This window comes from Bombus affinis, chromosome 3, assembly GCF_024516045.1.
Source record: "Bombus affinis isolate iyBomAffi1 chromosome 3, iyBomAffi1.2, whole genome shotgun sequence".
In the NCBI taxonomy this organism is placed as follows: domain Eukaryota; kingdom Metazoa; phylum Arthropoda; class Insecta; order Hymenoptera; family Apidae; genus Bombus; species Bombus affinis.
In genome coordinates, this window is record NC_066346.1 from 13,170,392 (window position 1) to 13,193,996 (window position 23,605).

Here is a 23,605-nt window from a genome sequence, read left to right on the forward strand (position 1 = left end):
ATACCCACTTACAGTCTATTACGTTTCTGTCCAAGGATCTTTTCACTATGTTCCACACATCCTTATTCGCTAGGTTTTCTAGCTCCTTCGCAATTGCATCGGCCCACTTTTGAGCATCTGGCCCCCTCAGGGCATCGTACACATTCACAGACTCACATAAACTTTGCTTCCTACAAACTGTCGCAACGTGAGCACAACTATTGCACGTCTTTGGCTTCTGCAACCTCGCTGATCTCCTGGGTACAGTTGGTACACTCACAACTTCTTCCTGATTGTTCTCATTTGTTAGGTTGTCCAGAAAGTAATCACTGTCTCCTTCATCGTTTTCACAGTCACTTTGGGCTTCTATATCACTTGCATTGTCTCTTCCTTGAAGTTCGAAGTCTTCAACGTCCCATATCCATTCGGAGAATCTCTTTCTGATGTTCCTTGTGTCCACTTTCATGCTCTTATAGGGAAATACATTTTCCTCGAACCTGACATGACAAGAGATTATTACCTTTTTGGTCTTCGACTTGTCTGTCGTAACCTACAAATATCCCTTAATCCGCCCTGCTGTCGAATTTACCTTCACCTGAGCTTTTCAGGTACCAGACCTTGCATCCGATTACCCTCAGCCTGTTGATCTCCTGGATATCGCATCCCTTACCTTTCCACAATTCTAGTGGGATCTTATCTCCGATAGCGGTGGATGGGCATAGGTTCCTGATGTGGCACATAGTGTTCACAGCTTCTCCCCACAGGTAGTCAGGAAGTCCTGATTGGATTAGCAGACATCTAGACATCTCAACCAGGGTCCTATTTGTTCGTTCTGAGCCTCCATCTTGCTCAGGGTTCCTTGGAACAGTCTTTCTGTGCAGAATATCTTTCTCCTTTAGGTAGCTCTCAAAGTTAATCCCCGTATATTCACCCCCCATTATCGGTTTGGAGGGCACATATTTTTGACTGATGTAAGGCTTCAACTTCCATCTGGTATTCCTTGAAACACCTGAATACCTCGCTCTTCCTGCTGATGATCCTAACGTACATGAACCTGGAGAAATCATCAATGAACGTGACGAAATAGTTACCTACACCTAGCGACCTGCACTGAGCTCTGCCACTGACATCGTTGTGTACAATCTCCAGAGGACGCCGGCACATATGGTGGGCTGTCTTCGGAAATGGCACCTTCGTCATCTTTCCCTCCACGCAGACTCCGCATAGCTTATTTTGTTTCTTGAATTCCTTCTTCACGCTCCTTATAGGGATCTTCCTCATTACATTTCCATGCAAGTGACCCAATCTCGTGCCACGATGCGGCACCCTTGCGATACGCCCTTGCCTCAATGACCTCAATGTCCCCGTCATCTTGGCTAGGTTCCTCCTGATCATTCTCCACAGAGAGGCTTGCTATGTACTCCTCAGCAAGTACCGTTTCAAAGTAATATACGTCGTCTCCAACCTTTGAGTTGAGTACGACGTCTCCATCGTCGTGTGTTCCAACAGCTTCATCCCTAGTACACACTGTGGTGACACCCTTCTTTGCCAATTGCCTGATCGAGATTAGATTTACATCTAACTCAGGCACCCACAGAGCGTTCGATAGGGATAGCGTCCAACCACCACAGGACTCAGCCATTTTTACAACGATCGTTCCCCTTCCCTTAACTTCCAGGTGTCCCTTGCCTATCCTGATTTGTTCCATCGCAGGCGTGAAGTCCACAAAACAATGCTTGTCCGGAGTCATATGATTCGAGGCACTTGAGCCAAGGTAGCTTATTCTCTCCCTGCTCATGTGACTGATCGACGACAAAGCCAAAATCGATATGAGTCCCTTGGACCTCGGCTTGTCTTCCGATCCCCTCTCTCTCTTGTTATCCTCCTGTTTCTTTCTTTCCCTTAGGTTTCTCTTCTCTTTGTGTCCTTTTTGATCTTGGTATGATATGTGTCCCATCTTGCCACATTTGTAACACCTTTGATAGTGTGCATCCCTGATCTTCGGTCTTGCGCCATCTTTGTATTGTTGCTTAGGCTTCCCCTGTCTCCTGGTCGCCATTGCTTTGCCCCTCTCGGATGACTCCTCAACCGCGTCGAGCCTTCTTTATTCGAGTAAGAGATCGGATTTCACGATCTTCGCGCTCAGATCCTTATCAATCCTCGTTGTTCTGAGGTACGTTGAGTAATTTGGATCCGCCACGAGGCCGGCTAAAAGGAAACATGCCATAACATGGTCTTCGATCTTTATACCTACGCTGGATAGTTTGTCGCATAGGTCCTGTATTCTTCCGCAGTACGCGGACATATTCGTGCTAGGGATCTTGTTTGATCGTGCCCAGTTCCCGCATGCATAAGGCGATGTCCATCAGCGTGGATCTCCCATGAATATCTTCCGATGTCTTCCAGCACTCCCTTGCTGTTTTCAAGGTTCTAATCTCCAAGGTACTCGCGGCGTACACGCCGAAAAATGTATGCACGTGCTTTATTGTCCATCTTAATGCATTCTGCCTTCATCCTTTCTGTTGGCGTAAAACCTGGCTGTACGACATCCCAGCAGTCCAGGAAAACTAACGAAGCTTCCGTCATCGTTCTTCAATACTCGTAATTTCCTTTCCTCAAGATCGGATTCGTCTCCTTATCCACGTCGGCCATGTTCTCCTGGTCGGACATGGTGTGCTTTCTCCTCGGATAATTTCACAAAAAATTCAAAACTCAAAAAAATATATATCTCTCCTGCCGCAGTTTACTGTCCTGGGCCCATAACCTGTTATTTTATATAGGTTGGGGTTGATATTCAAGCTGATTCACATGGATTGATTATCACACCTTTTATTTCTACTCCTTGTACAAAACGTCTGATCACACCGGATACGCCTAAGCAATTAATACGTGGTCCACTTCTAAGATAAAAGAACGTCGTTAGAAGTCGTACCAACTTAGCTTATAGGAACTAGTGGTCATACCAACTTAGCGTTTCTCAACATCTTTTTCAGTGAAACCAGTGCCAATGTTGAAGGTAGAGCCTTATTATGCTCCTAATCAGACGGTAGAAATTTCCTGTGATGTGGCAACCTATCCAGCACCAAACATTACGTGGAGTTACATGAGATGTCCTTATTATCCTTCTTATGAAGACGCGAGCACCATAGAATTACAAGTACGTAATAACTTCTTTAAACTGATGTACTATCCTGAGAATTTAGACAAAATCGAATGTTTCTTTTTTAATTACTCAGTTGTCTTTCATGCCTAAAATAATAGACTGAATAAATTTATGCAAAAAATCGTTAAATTCTAGTTATAAAACAAGCGCAATCGGATTTTGCAACCGAATCGATGTATTTGTTGAGCACAGTTATTTTCTTTAAATTGTAAAAATTCTTTCTGCGTTGTTGATTTGTCAGTTTCTGTAATATATTTATTATTGTAACATATTTTCTCAATAACTTATCTTGTTTAATGATCTTGCTTTTACTCAACTTTTACACATTATTTCACCGTTTGATTTAATAAATTAGATTGACTTTATATGCAAAAGTAACGATCTGTGACACTCTTTTAGAAAAATAAATAACTGAATAATTAAACAAAACGAACGAGACAAATAGTAATAATAATTAAACGCACTTATTACACAATTTAATAAAGTTACTTTAAGTAGTAATTAATTCTTCGTCGTGAGAGTTCAAAACAAGAGTTCTCTTAATTTCGTTTAGAATAAAACGGAAAGCGGAATGAATACCAGGTTTCGCTCAACTGTGCGGGTGACTATTGAAATGAGCGGCCATCTTACTTGCACTGCGTGTAACCTTATTGGATGCGAGTCTCAAGTTGAAACTGTATTGGTTTCCGGTATGTAATCTTTGCTCAAATGATAATTCTAATTGAGTTGTAATTTTATTTATGGGATCATTAAATTTATGTCCATGATATTTGATCTGCTTACTATAATTTATTCTAATAATTCTCACGTCTGCTAAATTTTATTAAATGTTACCTGTGTTAGCATACTAACAACCCATGAATACAATATATAAAATATTTATTTTTCCTTAATTTTATTACAAATTACAGTAATTATAATATAATAGTAATAGTAATTATATTATAACATATACCTGTACCTAACTTGTATCTAACATATACCCAACTTTGCAATAAAAAGCTAAACGATGTAATAGCCAAACTGAGGACTTTTATATACATTAAATGTACAATAAATGCATGACATTTATGCGCATAAAATATGCAACATATGTTTGATATAAATTTAACATATCGAATATTATTTACGATGCAATATTTAGTATGTATAGTTTATTTTATAGCAAATCACAAGCACTTTGCTCAAATTTGCATTTATTGACTAGTCATTCATTTGTATGTAAAATGTAACGCTCATTTATGTTACAAATATTGGTTTATAACAGAATTTAAGAAATTTTTTTGTACATTTGCTTCTTGTTCGCCATACAATTCAGAATAGTGAACGCAATAATTTAATTAAATCGAACTATACTATTTCGAAACACAATGGTCTATTTTTGACATTAATTATATATTGCTATTATTCACAGCACTTAACACAATCATGATAAATTAGATTAACTTGATGAAATAAATGTGACACGCAATATGCAGTATGTCTCTGCATATGTTTTTAAATATAAATATGTATTGCACAAAGGATGAAAAATAAAAAATATATTTTTATAATCTTCTATTAACACAATAAATTTCTATTTATATCTTTTTTCTCTACTTGCATTTTATAAAAGTATTTGAACATCCGCGGTCTAATTATAATTGATTTATTAAAAATCCTGGATACTATCACGTTAAATACTGTGTATTATTCGAACTTGTCCTTCCTGTTTTCATAATTTTATTTGTATTTAACTTATTTTTTCAACTTTGTATCTAAAATTCTATTTTAAAACCATAGATGGAAGGGGTGGTTTCGGCATAATAAATCCGACAGATCCAGTGGTTGAAGGTGACGATCTGGAACTGATTTGTGCTGCTTCTATTTACAATTACACGGATAATTTCGAATGGAAATATTCGGATGACATTCCCATCGAGCCAAATATTAAGTGTCTTTGATTTTAATCGTACTTTAACAAAAAAAGCGTTCTTTGGATATTTGTTCATTAACCAATCGCTTTTTAAATGTTTAGCCAGGACAACGATCAGACGAGCCAAAAGTCGATTTACTTATCGTTCCATTTTGAAGATAAAAAATGTGACAAAAGATGACTCAATGATGTACACATGTCGTAATAAAGAGGAAATGGCTTACATTCTTCAAGTGCGCGGTAAATATTTTATGTTATAATGAAAAGGATATACCATAGTCTATAAGTGTTTAGATACTTTATAGATACAATGTGATCAGAACCATTATATTTTTTATTGCTATTTTATATTTTATTATATCATTAATTTATATTTTTATTCAAAGTTATAATACAATAAAAAAAAATGTTTTCCTGTTATTGATTCTGTATTTCTTGACATAATTAGGTCAAATAATTATAATCTGCAAAAAGGTGGAACTAATTGTAAGTGACACAGAATATTGCTAAAACTAGAAATATGTGTATCACATATATGTATCATTTTAAGATTCCAATATTAAATGAATATAGTTTGCACCTTGAGGTCACATAAGGTCACTGAATCTAAGTGTTTTTGTAAGATCAATTGTTTAATTTCAATTTTTGCTCTCTCACTTGTGTTGGTTAAAATTGACCATTGTTTTCATCGATATCTATCAGTTATATATGATTCCCTCAAGTAAGGATCAGAAGCCGAAATTATATTATAGAATTTTATTCCAAGTATATTTTATATGCACTGAATTACAAAAGTACACTTCGAACATTTACCACAAGAAACTTCTATCTATAACATATATTTATAAAACATTCTGAAATTTTGTATTACCACCGTAGTCAGACTGTGGGACACGACTGTCGTGATTATATTAATAAAAACTCTAAAAATATATATGAAAATTAGAAGATATATATCACAAAAACCTCAAAAATATTGAAACAACATTCAGTGAGATTATTTTTAACATTTCTTACTTATTTACCTTCTTCTTGTAATATTGCAATGTATCTTGTAAGTTCTACATAAGATATCAGACTCGTTTCAAATTGTATCAATTAAGATATCAGATAATAGAATCTTATAATAGTTCTAATGAAGTTCCTGAATATTTTAAGTAACACACATAAATATTCATATTCATGTTCCCATATTATATTATATTCATATTTATATTCATAAAAGGTGTCTAAAAATACTATTGTGAATCTGTTTATTTATAATAACGCAAAAGTGTTCAAATAGTTTTGAACAGTAGTGTACATATTAGTAATGAGTTGAAGTGCGTTACATATAGACTTGAACATTGGTCAGTCAGATTCAAATCCTCCACAAGTATAAAACAAGTAGTAATACTTTCAAATATACTAAATGCGACAGATTCGACCTCTCTACGAATATTTTGGCTATTACCCAAATTAGAAAAGTAAACTCAAGTAGAATCGAACACTGTTGGAATAGATTCGAAGCTTTACGGGTACTTTATACTAATTTTCCATTCACTTAAAATCATTTTTTTTTATGGTTACAAGTGCCACCGTTCAAATCAAATTTATAGGAATTCTGTTGATCGTTTATAATCCTATAGAATTTTCTTTAATTTATTAGAAGAATCAATGAAATAACAATGCCTCTCCGGTTCTATAATAATGAAGTAGTTGCACATAGATTTTCGAAATTTACGAATACTTGTTTCGAGGTTCGAAATCAGCTAAGAAGTATCGAATACGAAACATTATATCCAAGTTGTATTCAATCACTATGAAGCGAATCTTGAATATTTGATTTTATTCGTGTTTATAAGTATATTGAATTTGATTTCATCACTAGTATATTCATATAGACGATTCCAAAATATTTGAATATCTATAGGCAATTTTTCTCGGCATATTATGCGGTATGTTATATAAAGGATTTTAGCGTTAGAGAGTTCAATTTTTTCGGGTCAAGTAAATATGTAAATGAATCTCTTGAATGCCAATACTTTAATAATTAGATTTTTTATTTAAGGTTTTATTTCTCTTTCTTTTTATAGACGCAGTAGCACCTTACATAATAGAAACTAATTTGAATGGAACTGAAATTATAGTCGATGTTAGCATCCAAGGTCACAATGAATTATTACTGCACTGTTTTGTAGGTGGAATGCCTAAACCATTAGTCACTTGGTATAGAGTAAGTGGCTGATAACTTGTTACTAAAAATTATTGAATAAAAAAAGTTGTTAATACTCAGAAAGGTTTACTAATGAATATACCGTCCTATATCGTGTTAGATGGATTTGTTACAAGTATTATTACACTAAAGCATAGTGTGATGTTTCAACCTCGTGAATTTTAATGTAACTTTTTGAAATATCTGTTTTGATATAATTTTTATAATTATTATATTATTATGCTTTCTATAATGTACTTTATATATAATATACATTATCACACAATATAATTTTTATTATATATATAATGATACAATATATTATTTAATAATTATTATATATTCTTTATAGGACGACGTACCATTAAAAATAGGCGAGCAATTCATGTACATCCGTGACAACCAAGAGTTGCATATTTATTATCTTCAGGATAATGACAGTGGGGTGTACGCGTGTAAAGCAAAGAGTCGATTGGGATTAGTCCAGTCCACCATAACAATAACAGTAAAAGGTAATTTATTATAACATAACAAATGCTCGACCTTTTTTAATGATAGGTTCCAAGGTGTAAGGTCAGATGTGATTTGATTCAATTAAGCTTCAACATCCTAACATTCTTGTTTGATAAGCATAGAATAATCATGTTGTATGAGATGCTAATAATTTTCTGAAAAACAAGACTTATAGCAAAAAAAATTTTATTCTGCATTTTCGACTTACTGTTACGTATAGAGTAATCTACTGGTAATTGACCGCTTCTGTCTAATCAAAAACTAGCCAAATGCACTATATTTTACAGGTTTTCAAGCTCAATCTTTTTATAAAATGAAGCTTTCAAAGCAATTTCGTTATTATCATTTTATTTCGTATCATAGAATCAGCCTGACTTTTACCTACTACGAATTTACGCCCATGGTGTACATCTATAGTCCATATATAATAAATTTAATATAACATAAGAATAAGAAAATATGATATACTTTAGGTTTAGCAAGAAAAAGTATTAAAAATGAAAGAATGACTGAAATCCTATATGGGTTTATTGAGTTTGCGAAAAGATAGTATATATGAATTAATACACTAAACAACAAAATAAGTTGAAAGAATATACTTTATTCTTTTTATTACTTATGCACACATGGTATCGAATTATGATAATTATAACTGAAAGTATTAGTTTTTAGTACTAACTAGTTTAGTATCAATTAGTTGTACAGCTTTCGTATTGTTTGATGAATATAAGTTATATCGTCGTAGAATCCTATGATCCCTAAGCTGTGAATATACACAATACATTTCGCTATTTGTTGTGGCACTAACAATAAGATAAATGGTTTGTCTTAAAATAAACGTAGATCGTTCAAAAACTGATCACAAGCAAATTCGGTGTCGTACAAGGTAAATTGTTTACAAGGTAAGGTCACAACAGTGGAGTTGTCGATTTTAATTAAACTTTTTCGGGTGGTTTTAGACAAGAAAGCAAGTCAACCAATATCCGGTTATTTTTGACAATATATATTATCTATAAAGATATTTAACGTTTAATTTTCTGATGTTCAAATATACGTAATTATTTAGTGCTACTATAACAGCTGTGGTATATTATAGATTTTTTTAATTAGAGAATTCAATTATCTAACGATAATAATAGATACTATTAATAGGTAATTATTCGGAATAGGGGCATATATTGTCAAAGTCAACATAGAATGTATAACCACCGTTCGATTCTAGTGTTCAAGTTATAAAACAACTTATGTTTAATGTTATATGTACAGGGTATTTAAAAGTTATATGTCATTGATAATATGGCTTTGACAGATGCCTTCCAGTCGATGGAGATCTGTTAAAGAAGATCCTGAAAAATTGACCTCGACTTTGCTTCGTGTAGTATTCGTCACATCCATTTTTAATCAATAGAAAATCTGAATAAAACGCAACATTCCATATATCAATTTATTCATCGAAAATTATTTCACACTAGCATTGGCTACTACTGTATCTCAATTTATAATTCGTTGATTTTTACTTTTTATTTATACAACAATATATGAGAATGATGATCCACTCACTAATGTTTCTCTCTCCCTCTTTCATCAGAAAGTTTAACAGATCTAATATGAGGTAGATACAAAAGAAATAATCAAAATATTCATTTATTATGATGAAAATACTCACTGGATAGAATATGTATTAGTTGGAAAAGAATATCTGGTAAACAGAAATTTTGGAAAGTAGTTTACGTTCATGGCAGAAATAATCTCATGAGAATCTGTCAAGTTTCATTACTTGAATATTTGGCGATAACAGAATCGAAAAATCGTGAAATATTAATTTAAGTTTGCCAGGGCTTCCACCAGCTAAATACTGTCTTTCAATTAATATTTAGTTTATTCTCTATTCTACTAGACAATAAATGAAAGTCATCATTACTTTTCTTGTAGTTATATCAAACTACTTTAATTTTCCTATATATTTCGTATTCATATCATAACATGTTACATCTGCAAAACTTTAGCTTTTATAGTTAGCTTAGTATTACTGAGTTTGCTTGCAAATTTATTCCAAGAGGTAGTATAGAATTTATTTATTCAGAAATATTAGAAATTAGGGTTTCCAATGATTTCTATTCTAAATGATAAGTTTATTGATAGATGGATTTATTTACGATGGATTAAACAGAAAACGATGGTTATTTAACATGAATTAAGTACAGTAATGTGCTATAACTAAGACAACTAAATAGATAATTCACAACTCACAACTAATAGTTTACAACACATAACAACTTGGCAACTCAACTCTCAACTCCTACAACTCGACTCTTAATTAACGACTGCCGATTTCGTCTTTCTTCCTTCAGCATCCCTTTGTCTTTTCTCAAACCACGTACGTGTTCCGTAACCGTTCGCGATCATGATCACGTACGCTTTCGTCCGCGGAACTATTCAACTGAAGGATTGACGACACATTTAGTTTGCCGTCCCTTTCGGCCTGTCGGCACTTACTTCGGCACTTCTTGTAATATTGTTTATAGTTCATTAGATTCAGCTAGAATCAAACAGACGATAACCACTTATTATACATGATATAGTACCATGCCAGAATAATTTACTTATAATTCTTATTGAGAATTGATTGTAAAATTCTTCCAAAAAAAAAAAAAGATTGTTTATAGTTCACCCGATATTTCTTAGGCAATCTGCCCACGATACTGCAGGAGTATATATATTGTATATAACAATTTCCAAATAGTAGCAACTTGAAACCGTACATTAACACTAGAACTAGCAGAGTGGTTAAAACAATCAATTCAGAATTTTTCATAAAAATTTTGTAGATATTTTGTAAAATATATAGATAGAAATTTATTTCTACTAATCTCGGGTAATTCTCATATTTATAAAACTGTAAAAGAAATATACTTTTGTTATAATCGGAAATACCTATCAGATAATTGTGTTGTTTCTTTCATCTTCTTGCTCATGAGAAAATACCAAAATTATTAATGACTCTATCTTCTAAAAATTATAGGGAAAGAACTTCCTATGGGATTGATCGTGCTTATCGTTGTTTTATTGGTCATAGTGGTGACTCTGTTAACCTACTTCACAATCAAAATTCGTCGTGAAAAGGTAAGTCTATATTATTGAATATTAATTAGTAGTGCGCGAATGCTTATGAAATTGTAGGAAATTTGAATGTGAAAAATGCGCAGAATGCACATAATATGGATGAATAAATAGAATACTCGAGGTAAAGTAATTATAATATCTAAAAGGTGGGACAAATCACTATCTAAGTTCCATTTCTTTAATTACGTTCCTAAAAATATAAATTTGTATATAAATCAAGTAGTCTATTAATGTTCTAAATTATCCTGATATTATGAAATACAATAGAATCTTGAATATCGAATCGATTAGAATTAGTCATGCTACAAATTGTTCGAATTATCGAATAATTTTCTTTTTATATAAGTGAAAATCATTTATCTTCTTTCAACTATTTTACAAATATTAATATAATATCTTCGAATAAAACTTTAATACTTTTTCTCACTTCCTATTTTTGTTTTCTAATGTTTCTTACAAAGGACCATACTCAAATTTTTCATTAATCAATCTTTCGAAAAATAACCAATTGTTGCCTTAATATGTATTTCAATAACTACTATTATATCATTTCCTACATTTCCATATTTTTAGATCATGAGAAAGGAATTAATGGAATCAGGATTGATGCATTTCGAAGAAGGAGCAGTAGAATGTTTAAATCCAGAGTTAACAGTAGACGATCAAGCAGAATTGCTTCCTTACGATAAGAAATGGGAATTTCCTCGAGAAAAATTGAAATTAGGTGAGGAATCTCAACATATATATAATTAACTTAAACATATATTGCGTCTCATAAATATCTAAAAGTTTTTAATTTGTATATGTTGTCTAATATATTTTTAAAGCTGAAAAGCAATCCCCCCCTCTAATATATTTTTAAAGCTGAAAAGCAATCCCCCCCTCTCCCGAAAAAATGTATTCACTACAAAAGAAAGCGATAGGAAACTAGTTTATCTTTGATTCATAATTCATTTACGTCAGTTGTAAGAACGTCGTTGACTTTTTATGAGAAAATTTTCGAGTTACTACTTCCCTATAACGAAAAAGATTCGAGTGCAAAGATTTAGTAATCCACGAACTAAAGACGGATTAAAAATATGCAGATGTGTGAACACATTAAAAGTGGCGTTCCGTTCTGTGGAGATTTCCCGCATTCTCGAATCATTTTAGAGAGAAATCATTTTGTAAGAGTTCGGAGTTGTATAGTACGGGAGATACCTATCTACATATTATAACATTTATGCACATATAAAATAGGTATAATAGTAAATTTAATATATTAAATATCATTTACGATGTAATATTTAACAATACCTGTGCAATTATTCTGATACATATAGCTTGTGTTATAATAAATTACAAACACTCTGTCCAAATTTGCACACTTTAACCAATGATATTTGTATACAAAATATAGCTCGTTTATCGTTTCAAATATTCATTTTTTATAAAATTTAAGAAAATTTCCAGTACATTTACTTCTTGTTCATCGTATGATTCACATTACAAATAATGATGCGATAAATCACACCGATTTATTCGAATTGGAAATATAAACTACTACGTCTTACGTTTAATCACTCAATATTGCAAATACACTATTTAGCGTGGCTTACACTTGATGTCGATTACATATTATTATTGTTAACACTTTACGCATTTCCGATAAATTAAATTAATTTGATGAAATGAATGTATTGCATAAGTAAATGCTACGTAATATATTTTTGCATACGTTTTTAAACATAAATATGCGAAACATACACATTATTCAAAGAATACAATATGAAAAACACATTTTTATAATCTTCTAATCACACAATAAATTTTTATCGAGGTTCCATTTCTCTACTTACATTCTATAAAAATATATATTTACTTTCTTACATTAATTACAGTAAAATAATTACATTGAAATCTATAACGTATTGAACATTAAATACTGATGGATGAGTCTATTTTATTCAAATATTATGATTTTATAAATTGTATACAGTATCCTAGAATAAGTGGGAAATATTTTAGGGGTGACTTCAGCACATCAAAACAATAAAAAAGATTCATATAAACATATATCCATTTGACATATTTTACGTAATTTTCTTAGAAAAAGAGAACTGCTGATTTCAATTAATTATATTATATATGTCGGGTTTTCGTTAGGATTTCGGGCGCGTGATAATTCTTCATTAGAATTATGTTCAATCATCGTGATGTTCAACAAAGATTGTATTTACACAAATAAATATGTCTTTACAAAGTTTAACGAATAATTAGTTTAACGATTAATTAATTTAACGAACAATAAGTTTAACGGATGCTTTTGACAATGTTCTTGGGTTCAATAACGAATCCACGGTCTACGGGAAAACTCTTTGTACATTAGAATATGTTTTGTAGTACGCAGACACGTTTACTCAGATACTGGGTTACTTTCAGACGGACTGCCAAGACGATAACAGTAAACTCTCCAAGGTGATTGCAAAATAAAAGACAGATATGGCCACATTTGTCAATTACATATTGATCGGAAATATCAACAACATCCCAAGCGCCGTTACTAGGCAGTCCCGCGTAAAACCAACATTGCTCCTGACCGGGGCTTGATTGTTAATACAGCGTGTCCCTCAACATCGGTACTTCCTCTGCTGACATATCGTTCATCCCGTGACCGTAGCTACGTTCAGCGACCAGTTATCTCGAACAAATACAATCGGATTGAGTGACGACAATTGCTTAATTACGGCTATGATTAGAATTTAGATTATAATATTAAGGGATTTTCCAAAGGTTCCAAAGGGAAGGCTTCGGTGTCCTTTCATCTCCGACACGGCCATCCTGACTATCACACGTCCTCGGGTGTATCTAAAATATTACGTTTTCCCAACATTAAACTCGATACAACTAAATACTATTTTATTTATAATTTAACTAAATGTCCAAATAGGCCAAAGGTCCAGATTAACAACAAAGCTTCGATCGGATGCTCAATGACGAAATAAAATAAAACAAAAATCAGTAGCATTATGATTGGTATTCAAAGTGCTAGTTGCATTCTGTGAGTTACCAGTCAGACCGTGATGACATGAAAAATCATTTTCGATTTCGTATATGGATGAATCTCAATTTGTTGGATCATATTACCACATTGGGCGTGTGTGGAGACACTGAATGCTAGTTTATGGTCGTACTAGGCTTGTGTGGAAATATTGAATGCTAAGGTATTGGTCGCACTAGGTTTGTGTGGAAATATCGAATACTAGTGTATGGTCGCACTAGGCTTGTGTGGAAATATCGAATGTTAGTGTATGGTCGCACTAGGCTTGTGTGGAAATATCGAATGCTAGTGTATGGTCGCACTAGGTTTGTGTGTGGAAACACTATGTTAAATGTCATGATCCTAGTGTTAATGATCCTCTGAGATCGGTGTACTCATATCGTCATTGTCACTGCCATTGTCATCACTGCAAACATCCAACTCAGCAGGAACGCAACTATCTGACATTTTTCTTACTCTATCATGACTGTATTTATATGATCGTTTACCGTCTAATGTTTTTAAAATGTACCTATCTCCTTCCAAAATCTCTGGTATTACAAATGGATCCTTAAATTTTGGATCTAACTTGGTTTGATTTCTTTCCTTATTTTTGCGCAATACAAAATCACCGAGATTAAACCTAACCATTTTAGCTTTAGTTTTGTCAAACCTATCTTTATCGCATTTGGCGCTAATTGCTATATTTTTTATCGCCTGTCGTCTTATATCGGAGATGTCTATTTCTCTTTCTTTGATATTATCGGGTAGCAATAAGTCGTACGGTCTTGTTGTTCTACCGATTAATAGTTCCAATGAATTCGATTTAGTCACGCGGCTGGTAGTGCAATTCAAAGCCTATTGTATTTCCCCAATCGCGTCTTGCTACGGTCGCCCGGTCGTTTCTACTGTCATAAACATATTTTTCAGCGTATCCATAATACGTTCCTGTCTATTAGCCCTACTAGCACCGGTTGCTATCAAGTGGAGTTGATATCAATAGTTGCTATCAATATGTTTACCTTGACAAAATTCTTGGAATTCTTTGTCCATAAAACATCTTCCTTGATATTTTACGAGTATGATGCAGGTATACGAATTTAGTGAAGGCGTCGACCAAAACATACTCTTTCGAGTCACTTTTACCGCTTAGCTTGCCCGTTATGTTCATGTGGACTGTATGCCAAGGTATGCTGGCCTTAGGTATATGATGCAGTGCAGCTTGTATTTTACCTGAACTAGCTTTTGAAACTTGACAAGCATGACAGTTCTCTGTGAATTTACGAACATACTTCGCCATTCCTTCGAACCAGTAATGCTCGTACAGCTTCTCGAGCATTTTATTCCAACCTAAGTGCATAATTGACTGATGGACATGATTAATAACGGATCACCCAAAATCTCTCAGGACAATGGGTAAGCAGAGAGTTCTGCCTTTTCTTTGTATTTTACGATAATGGGTACCGGATCGTAATTCATACGTATTCGCGATATCTTCCGCGAGCTCCTCGTTTTGTAATTTATTGACTATTTCTGAGATTTGAGGATCGCGGCGTTGTTCCGTTAATAGCCAATCCTCGGAGATTTCGGTCAGATTAATTTCTTTCTCTGTAACTTTGTTGATCGTACGGTGATCCAAATCTACGGAGTTCCACGAAAAGAAGTCTGCGTGGGCCATTTGTTTGCCTTCACGATACATAATGTCAAAGCTAAAAGTTTTCAGGTAAGCCCACCACCTGTAAACCCTGTCATTTAAATATACGTTATTACTGGATGCCTTCAAGGAGTTACAATCAGTGACGACAAGAAATTCCCGTCCATGTAGATAGTGACGAAAATGCTTGACGGCGTTTACAACTGCTAACATCTCTAGTTCGTAGGAATGATATCTAGATTCCGCAGGGCTAGTTCTTTTACTGTAATATTCTATTACTCTATTTTTACCTTCAACTTTATGCATTCAGTTTGCTGGTGAGTGCCGAAGCGTGCAGACGTGTGTCCAGTGCCCTGTGAAGTTCATAAAACAACACGTGACGCCCATCTGTCGAAAGCGAATCTAACAAACCTAGCCAAGTGTTCGCACAGTCTCTCGACTAATTTTTTCATATTGAATTAACTAGATCGACGATGGCCCAATCATCCCAAACGGGCTCTACGGAGCTCAGTCACAACAACGCCGCTCTTCCTCCCCCGTGGCAAAGGGGCAATACACCCTTCTTTGCAAACGACCCGCACACGAGAAAACACAAGCTGGAAGCTATCAGGATTAATGTGAGCAAGAGACAAACCAACCCATCAGCTAGCCAAGTGACCACCCACAACAGGTTCGCGATACTGGAGGCAGATGACGCTATGGACACAACCGTAGCGGTAAATACACAACATACACAAAAAAAACCCCTCCCCCGCCAATCTTCATTGACGATGTCATTGACATTCAATCAATGACAAAGACAACCCAAAAAGAAATCAGCGATGAGAAATATAAATTGAAAATCAGCAACAACAGTGTAAAAATCCTGCCGACCAACCCAGACGCCTACAGAAAATTAACGAAGTTGTTAAAAACCCTGAATGCTAACTTCCACACTTACCAGCTCAAGCAAGAAAGACCATTTCGTGTGGTGCTACGCAACATCCACCACTCAGCCGATCTAGACGAACTAAAGTTCGAACTGTTAAAGCACGGCCACGAAGTAACTAACATCAGCAACATGAGACATAGAATCACAAAAAAACCCACTATCGCTATTTTTCATAGATATAAAACAAAAAAATAATAACAAAGAAATCTACAACGTCAACCGGCTGATGAACTCTATAGTTAAGATCGAACCACGTCTTGTAAAGAAAGAGATAGTACAATGCACAAGATGCCAAAGGTATGAACACACACAGAAATACTGCAACCATAATTTCCGCTGCGTAAAATGTGCAGGTAGTCGCCCCACTGACCAATGCAGTAAATCCCCAGAAATCCCCGCGAAGTGCATCCACTGTCAAGGAGAGCATCCTGCGGACTACAAAGGATGCTTAGCCTATAAAACACTACACAATAATAAGTACCCAAAACTCAGACCCAAGGAGATAACCAAACAAGAACCTAGACCCCAAAAATTCACCACACCATCAATGTCCTATGCCCAGGCAGCACAAGGAAACATAAACAACTCGAAAACCCACAATGGACACTCAGAAAATAGTGTTCCCACCCCACAGACCACTTCACCAGACTCGAAAAACTAATCGAGAAGCAAACAGAGCAAATTAACAACTTGCTATCACTACTTGCACTCTTCATGGATAAATTAATACGCACAGAAGCAAAATAAAACCAATGCGTATAGCTCTGTGGAACGCCAACGGTCTAGCTCAGCACAAATTTGAACTAGAACTCTTCTTAAAACAACAGCATATCGACGTAATGCTCATATCTGAAACCCACTTCACCGACAAAAATTACCTCAAAATACACGGCTACAACTTCTACCATACCCAACACCCCAGTGGAAAGGCACACGGCAGCACCGGAATCATCATCAAATCCAGCATTAAGCATTACGAGCTTCCATTATTCCGGAAAGACTACCTTCAAGCCACAAGCGTAGCAATAGAAGACTGCCATGGTACAATCACCACCTCAGCAGTATACTGCCCTCCCAGACACTCGATTCCTAAAGAGAACTTCGACAGCCTCTTTGACGCCCTAGGCAATAGATTCATAGCTGGAGGAGACTATAACGCCAAACATACCCAATGGAGCAGCAGACTTGTCACAGCAAGAGGCAAAAACCTCTTGAAAAGCATAACCATCAACAATCTCAACTACCTCACCACATATGAACCCACATACTGGCACACTGACACTAACAAAATCCCCGATTTACTCGACTTCTTCATAACTAAAAATATCTCGCCTAGATATGTCCAAATCAACTCCTCGGCGGAACTCTCTTCAGATCATTCCCCCGTTATTGCAACAATTAGCTCAACAATTATCGAAAATCCACCTAATGGCTTTATTCATAACCAACTCACCAACTGGCAGCTCTTTAGAGAAGTCTTTAATCATTCGACACCATCCTTAATATTCTTAAAAACTAATGAAGATATTGAAACAGCCGCGGGATACTTAAACAGCAGCATAATAAACGCTATCCGCTCTTCCACACCTACTAAGAGTTATATCAATAAACATGAATACCCCCATTACATATTAAAAAAAATCGTAGAAAAACGTAGGCTTAGAAGAGTATGGCAGAGTCATAGAACACCTGACGACAAACGCAAACTAAATAACGCAACGAGTCAAGAGTGCTCCGGGGACCTCGATCGAATTGTCTTTCCGTTGCACCCCCTCCCGCGTCCTCTTGTTAAAAGTTTGCCTGAATCTTAAATTTGGTGCTAAAGGAACCGTTGCCCCTGGCGCCATCGCCCTTTCGAGTGGCGGCCTGTTGAAATGGCGGTGAAGCGGCTCTGGACCACTTGACTCTCATCCTTCTGCGATGCGTTACCCTACAAGGGTGAGAGTTTTTCTCCCTTTCCCTCTCTGCCCGTTCCTTTGCGAGCGTAACTTGCTCGTAGAAGAAGCGGACAGCCCGTACTCCTGTGGCCCGTTCAGCATCGCCTCCACGACTGCTGAAGAGGCCAAGCACTCGCCTATGGCGCGACGCAGGTTGTAACGGGGCGGTTGTAGCGGGACAACTCCCACGCCGGACAAAATTTCAGCGTGTGCTGCGCCGTCCCTTGCCTTCCCCGCAGTGGTAACAGGTGTCGGTCTCCTCGCTTCCGATCTTCTTTAGGTACTCCCCAAACACGCCGTGTCCCGTGAGTACCTGGATCATCCTGTCGGTGTGCGGAACGCCGCGCTCGACGGGCCGCCTTTCCTCCCCTTCGCTGCTGGCATACCCACCTGTCGTCGAAGTAGGCGCGGATCAGCCGAACGAGGTAGGTAGGAACCTCGAAGTGTTCCGAGGCTGCCACTATCTTGCTCCACGGCATGGTGTTGAACGCGTTGGTGATGTCCAGAGACACTGCCAACGCCACGCCGTCCCGGGAAACCATGTCTTCCGTGAGTGTCCGTACGCGCCTGACCGAGTCGATCGTCGAACGTCCCTTCCGAAAGCCGTACTGGCTGTCGTGCTAACCCGGTACCCGTCCTAACATGTGTCGTTCCAGACGGGCGGCGACGATTCAGCAGGTATCGTCGTATTCCAGCGTATTCCAGCAAGGTATGCCGACAGCGAGTTCGCCGGTCGGCCTTCCTTGCGGAGCAGGACCAACCTCGCCGTGCTCCACACTTGTGGGTAGACTCCCTCCCTCAGGCATTTCCGTGTAGATGCGCCGAAGTCGGGAGCCATAACCCCCATTGCTTCTCTCCAGATCCGGCCCGGAATCCCGTCCGGGCCCGGCGCCACGCCGCGGGAGACCATCCTTCTGGTCGCGTCCCACAGCTCTTCCTCGGTTACTTCCCACTCCGTGTTCCATTCCGATTTCAATATCTACCTGTTTCGACGATGAATACTTCATTAATATGTTTCTTATTCACGAAAAACAATTGTTTGTTATCCTCTATCCCGTATTGTTATGTGAAATAATCAAATAATTAGCAAACATATTTAGAAATATTTTATTTTTCGAATGAGATTGTAATTGATTTGAAAGTAACTTCATCTTCGAATAAATTTGTTATTTTATTATGAATAATTATTTGATCTATTATTATTATTCGTAATAATCAAATATTTGGCAAATAAATCATTTGAAAATAATTAATTTCTCAAATAAGATTTCATTCATTATTTCTATTTCAAACAAAAAGTGTCCAACCATGATTAGTATTATAATGCTTTTCCAATTTAAACAAGATTATGTCAAATAAGTTACGAAATTGTAGGTATTAATTATATTACTTTTATAGCGAAATTGAATTTGGTGGTACGTACATACCTTGATTATGCAAAACGTTTAACAGGGAAACAATTAGGAAGCGGGGCTTTTGGCGTTGTTATGAAAGCGGAAGCAGAAGGAATTTGTGAGAACGAACCGATAACGACTGTGGCTGTAAAAATGGTTCGGCGAACAACAGTTCCAACTTGTGTTCGTGCGCTTGCCAGTGAGTTGAAAATTATGGTGCACCTTGGAAAACACTTGAACGTCGTTAATCTTCTCGGTGCTTGCACGAAAAACATTTCTAAACGTACGTATCTTATAATAGATCTAGGATTCACAAGAAACACTACAGTAAGACGTATAGCATCCGTATATCGCAGCACTTGCATAACAAATAAAGCTGAATCAAAAAGTTGCTACCATGTTTAATGTGATTATAAAATCGCTGAAAAAGACTCTATACCCTGTGGCCCCAAATTATTCAATAAATTCTATGGCTCAAAATAAGAGAAAAATCAAGAATAACAAAATTGTAGCACAATTTTTTGAGTAAATCGAGTTTAAAAACTTGTCAAGTCTACAGTATACATTTGCCTAATTCCTAGCTTGAGAGGATAATCAAGGGGATTATTCTAGATTTGAAAATAAGTTAAAAATATAGAATAAAATTTTTTCGACTGGTCTCATTTTTTAAAAATATCAACCTAATAATTTGTCAGGTTTAAGTACCTTGTTTCTTTGCAAGTGTCTTAATGCTTATGAATGGAATTATACGTATCAACACATCACAATCGCAGGAACAGAAACTCTTTGTATTAATTTAATATTAATTTAGATATATTTTAATAGATAAAATCACAAAAATCTGTATCTGGAGCTTGCTGGCCGTTTTTCGCGTAAATAGACCTAGTTCTTAAACTTAATAGAATTTTCCTTCATTATTTTTGCAAAGTTTATGTTATATCTTTTTAAACCATACCTATAAATCTAAGCGATTCTATCATCACTTGAATAATGTTCCTTGAAAATTTAATGTTTTAAATACTTTTTATGTCTTTATGAAATATTCATTGTAAGAGAAAGTCAATTCTTAGATATGAATTTAATATTACCAAACAATAAATAAATTTGTATATTTCATTATTAATAATTTAATTTTATTTAATTATTAAATTTTGGTTAAAATATATGAAACTTTTTTTTTTTAATTTGAATTTTTTAACTATAATATTTGAAATGAAATTTGAATTTTTTCGACTGAAGTCTCATTTTTGAGAAATAATAATATTTTTTAGGTGGAGTTTAAGCTTTAATCTTGATAGTTTTCTGATCTTCTTTTAATAGGTGAATTATTAGTGATCGTAGAATATTGCCGATTTGGAAATTTGCACAATTATTTGCTGCGACACAGGGCTGATTTCATCAACCAAATTGATCCTGCAACTGACAAATTCGATCCTACTATCGGTTTAGATCTTTTAACTAGATCTGTTAGTGTTAGCAGCAACAACAGGTTTGCTTTTGTTTTTCACTTCCACATAAATACTCATATTGTAGTATCGCAGAAATTTAGGTATAAATTTTTCCTGATACTATTTATAATTTGTAATTTATTTACAATAAATTAGTTATACAGATATTAATTAGACAGAAAACGATGATTGTTTAATTTGGAACTAAATGTAACAATCTTACTCTAATTTGACCACTCTCGCAACTGGACGATGCTAACAATTCAATCTCTCAGCTACGCTAGTAACTCACGCAACTCCACAACGCTAACCACTCAATCTCTCAACAACGCTAATAACTCTACTCTTCGACTCCTCGATTAACTCTGACCTCTCGACTCACTCTCACTTCTCGATTCACACACTCTGACCTCTCGGTCAACACTCTTTGAACCGAAATCGTCCCCCTCCATTAGCGTTACTTTTTCCTCTCTCTACTCCCAGCCTGTTAACGCTCCGCAAGAACTACGTGACTTTAGTCACATAGGCTTTTTTCCCTATGTAAATTAACAACCGAAGGACAGACGACATTGTTTTGATCGATCTCTAATCAGGTTTTTTCCTTACGATACTACAATATCATAATAATATCCCTATTTATTAATATACTCGTTGATAATTGCTTGCTTTATTCCATTACACAATTAAATGATCGATTGAATGCAGCTCGTGAAAATGAAAATGTGTACAATTAAAATCTATATGTATAAAATAACCAACTCCCACATTGTATGTTAATATTCTAACAATACTATTAGCAGTATCCTATAAATATTTTAATCTCGGAATGCAACACTGTGTTTAACATTAGAATATTTGAAAACGAAAAAATCATACAGTAAAACCTCTCGTATCCCAAACCTTCAATCGAATACCATAATATTCGAGTTTCCTATTGTCCGAACATTCTTTCGCTGGAATAGAACATTTGCTAATAACTAGATTGCGGATATTGATGCACTTATAAAAAATCTAGACTATAGCATGAATACAATATGTAGAAAGATATGGAATATCCAAAATAGCTATAACACATACTTCATACAATACTGACTGAGTTAATAACTCTGATCACCTTAAATATCTCCGTTCTTTCTACAGATATGGAGTAACATTTTTTACAATAGTTTAATGGTACAGAGTGTGCTATAGTATGACGATAATGATATTTTTGTAGATTGAGGGTTTTCAATCATTTCAAAATCATCCCCACTTTTTAAATTATTTGCTATAGCTTTTTATTCCTAGTAGAAGAGAGAATGTTTATTTTAATTACAATTTCAACGAGCCTTAATGCAAGGTCATTCGGCAATAAATAGAAAATAAACAACAAATCTTGCAGCATAATAAGAGATGTCCGAAGTGATGGCTATTTGCATCGATGCAACTTTGAATTCGTCGGATTGCCAAAATGTCGACAAAAATCATTTGTCTAAATATAAATATAAGTAGATACAGATACATTTTAGATGTTCATATAACTGGACAATTGTTCAGTTAATAGAAAATCAAAGTTAAATTAATCAGGCAATAAGTAAAATTCCGTTCATATAAATCAAGTTCGTAACGGAGTTGAGTAATTATGTAGATTAGAATATTAACTCGCCGATTTCGGTAATTTTTAAATATGTTGTCCAGATTTACATTTTGAATAATTTTTCCTCATACATATCATCGCCGCTAAGTTTTCAAATTATAAAACAATTTACGTTTCATACTATAAATATTATTTAACAATTTACTTAAAAGAATTTTGTCCTATAAGGAATTTTTCAATGACGGTTTTCAATGAATTATCGCATGTTTACCGTTTTGAAAATCAAAATAAAGTCCAACATTCCATATCAATCGATTAAAAAATATAAAATAAAGCATTTTATTCTCGGGTTAGAAAATCGAGTTTGAAAATTTATCAAGTATACTTGAAAACAAGTATGGCTAATTCCAAACTAGGCAGGAGTAAATAATCGACAGGAGGTCATTCTATATGTGAAAATAAGTCGAAAATGCAGAATAAAATTTTTTTTCAAGATGTTTTATTTCCGAAAAAATAAATTTGAAAATTTATCGTACGCATGTAAGTACTAATTGGAGGTTAGTTTATCCTAATTAGCCATATTCAATATACTTGATAAATTCTCAAACTCGATTTTATCAAAAATTAAGCCGAAAATGAGAAAATTTTATTTTATATTATTTTCTTATTTTTCTATAAGGAATCACGACGTGCTCACTTTTACGTGTTATTCGGCCGGACCCTATATATACATGTGAATAATGGCGACTAGCCTGCTGA

The 23,605-nt window shown here is 35.0% G+C and overlaps 1 protein-coding gene across 3 annotated transcripts in view; it reads left to right on the forward strand.

The window, feature by feature from the left end:
- Positions 1-23,605, forward strand: part of LOC126914653 (vascular endothelial growth factor receptor 1) — a 71,301-nt gene that overhangs the window by 34,969 nt on the left and 12,727 nt on the right. For all 3 annotated transcript variants that reach the window (XM_050718855.1, XM_050718857.1, XM_050718856.1), the window contains exons 10-19: positions 2,973-3,136; positions 3,696-3,831; positions 4,925-5,075; positions 5,164-5,297; positions 7,133-7,272; positions 7,604-7,763; positions 10,787-10,887; positions 11,461-11,611; positions 19,881-20,105; positions 21,143-21,311. In XM_050718855.1, the coding sequence (XP_050574812.1) occupies positions 2,973-3,136; positions 3,696-3,831; positions 4,925-5,075; positions 5,164-5,297; positions 7,133-7,272; positions 7,604-7,763; positions 10,787-10,887; positions 11,461-11,611; positions 19,881-20,105; positions 21,143-21,311 (1,531 nt within the window). The remainder of the gene's footprint in view (positions 1-2,972; positions 3,137-3,695; positions 3,832-4,924; positions 5,076-5,163; positions 5,298-7,132; positions 7,273-7,603; positions 7,764-10,786; positions 10,888-11,460; positions 11,612-19,880; positions 20,106-21,142; positions 21,312-23,605) is intronic.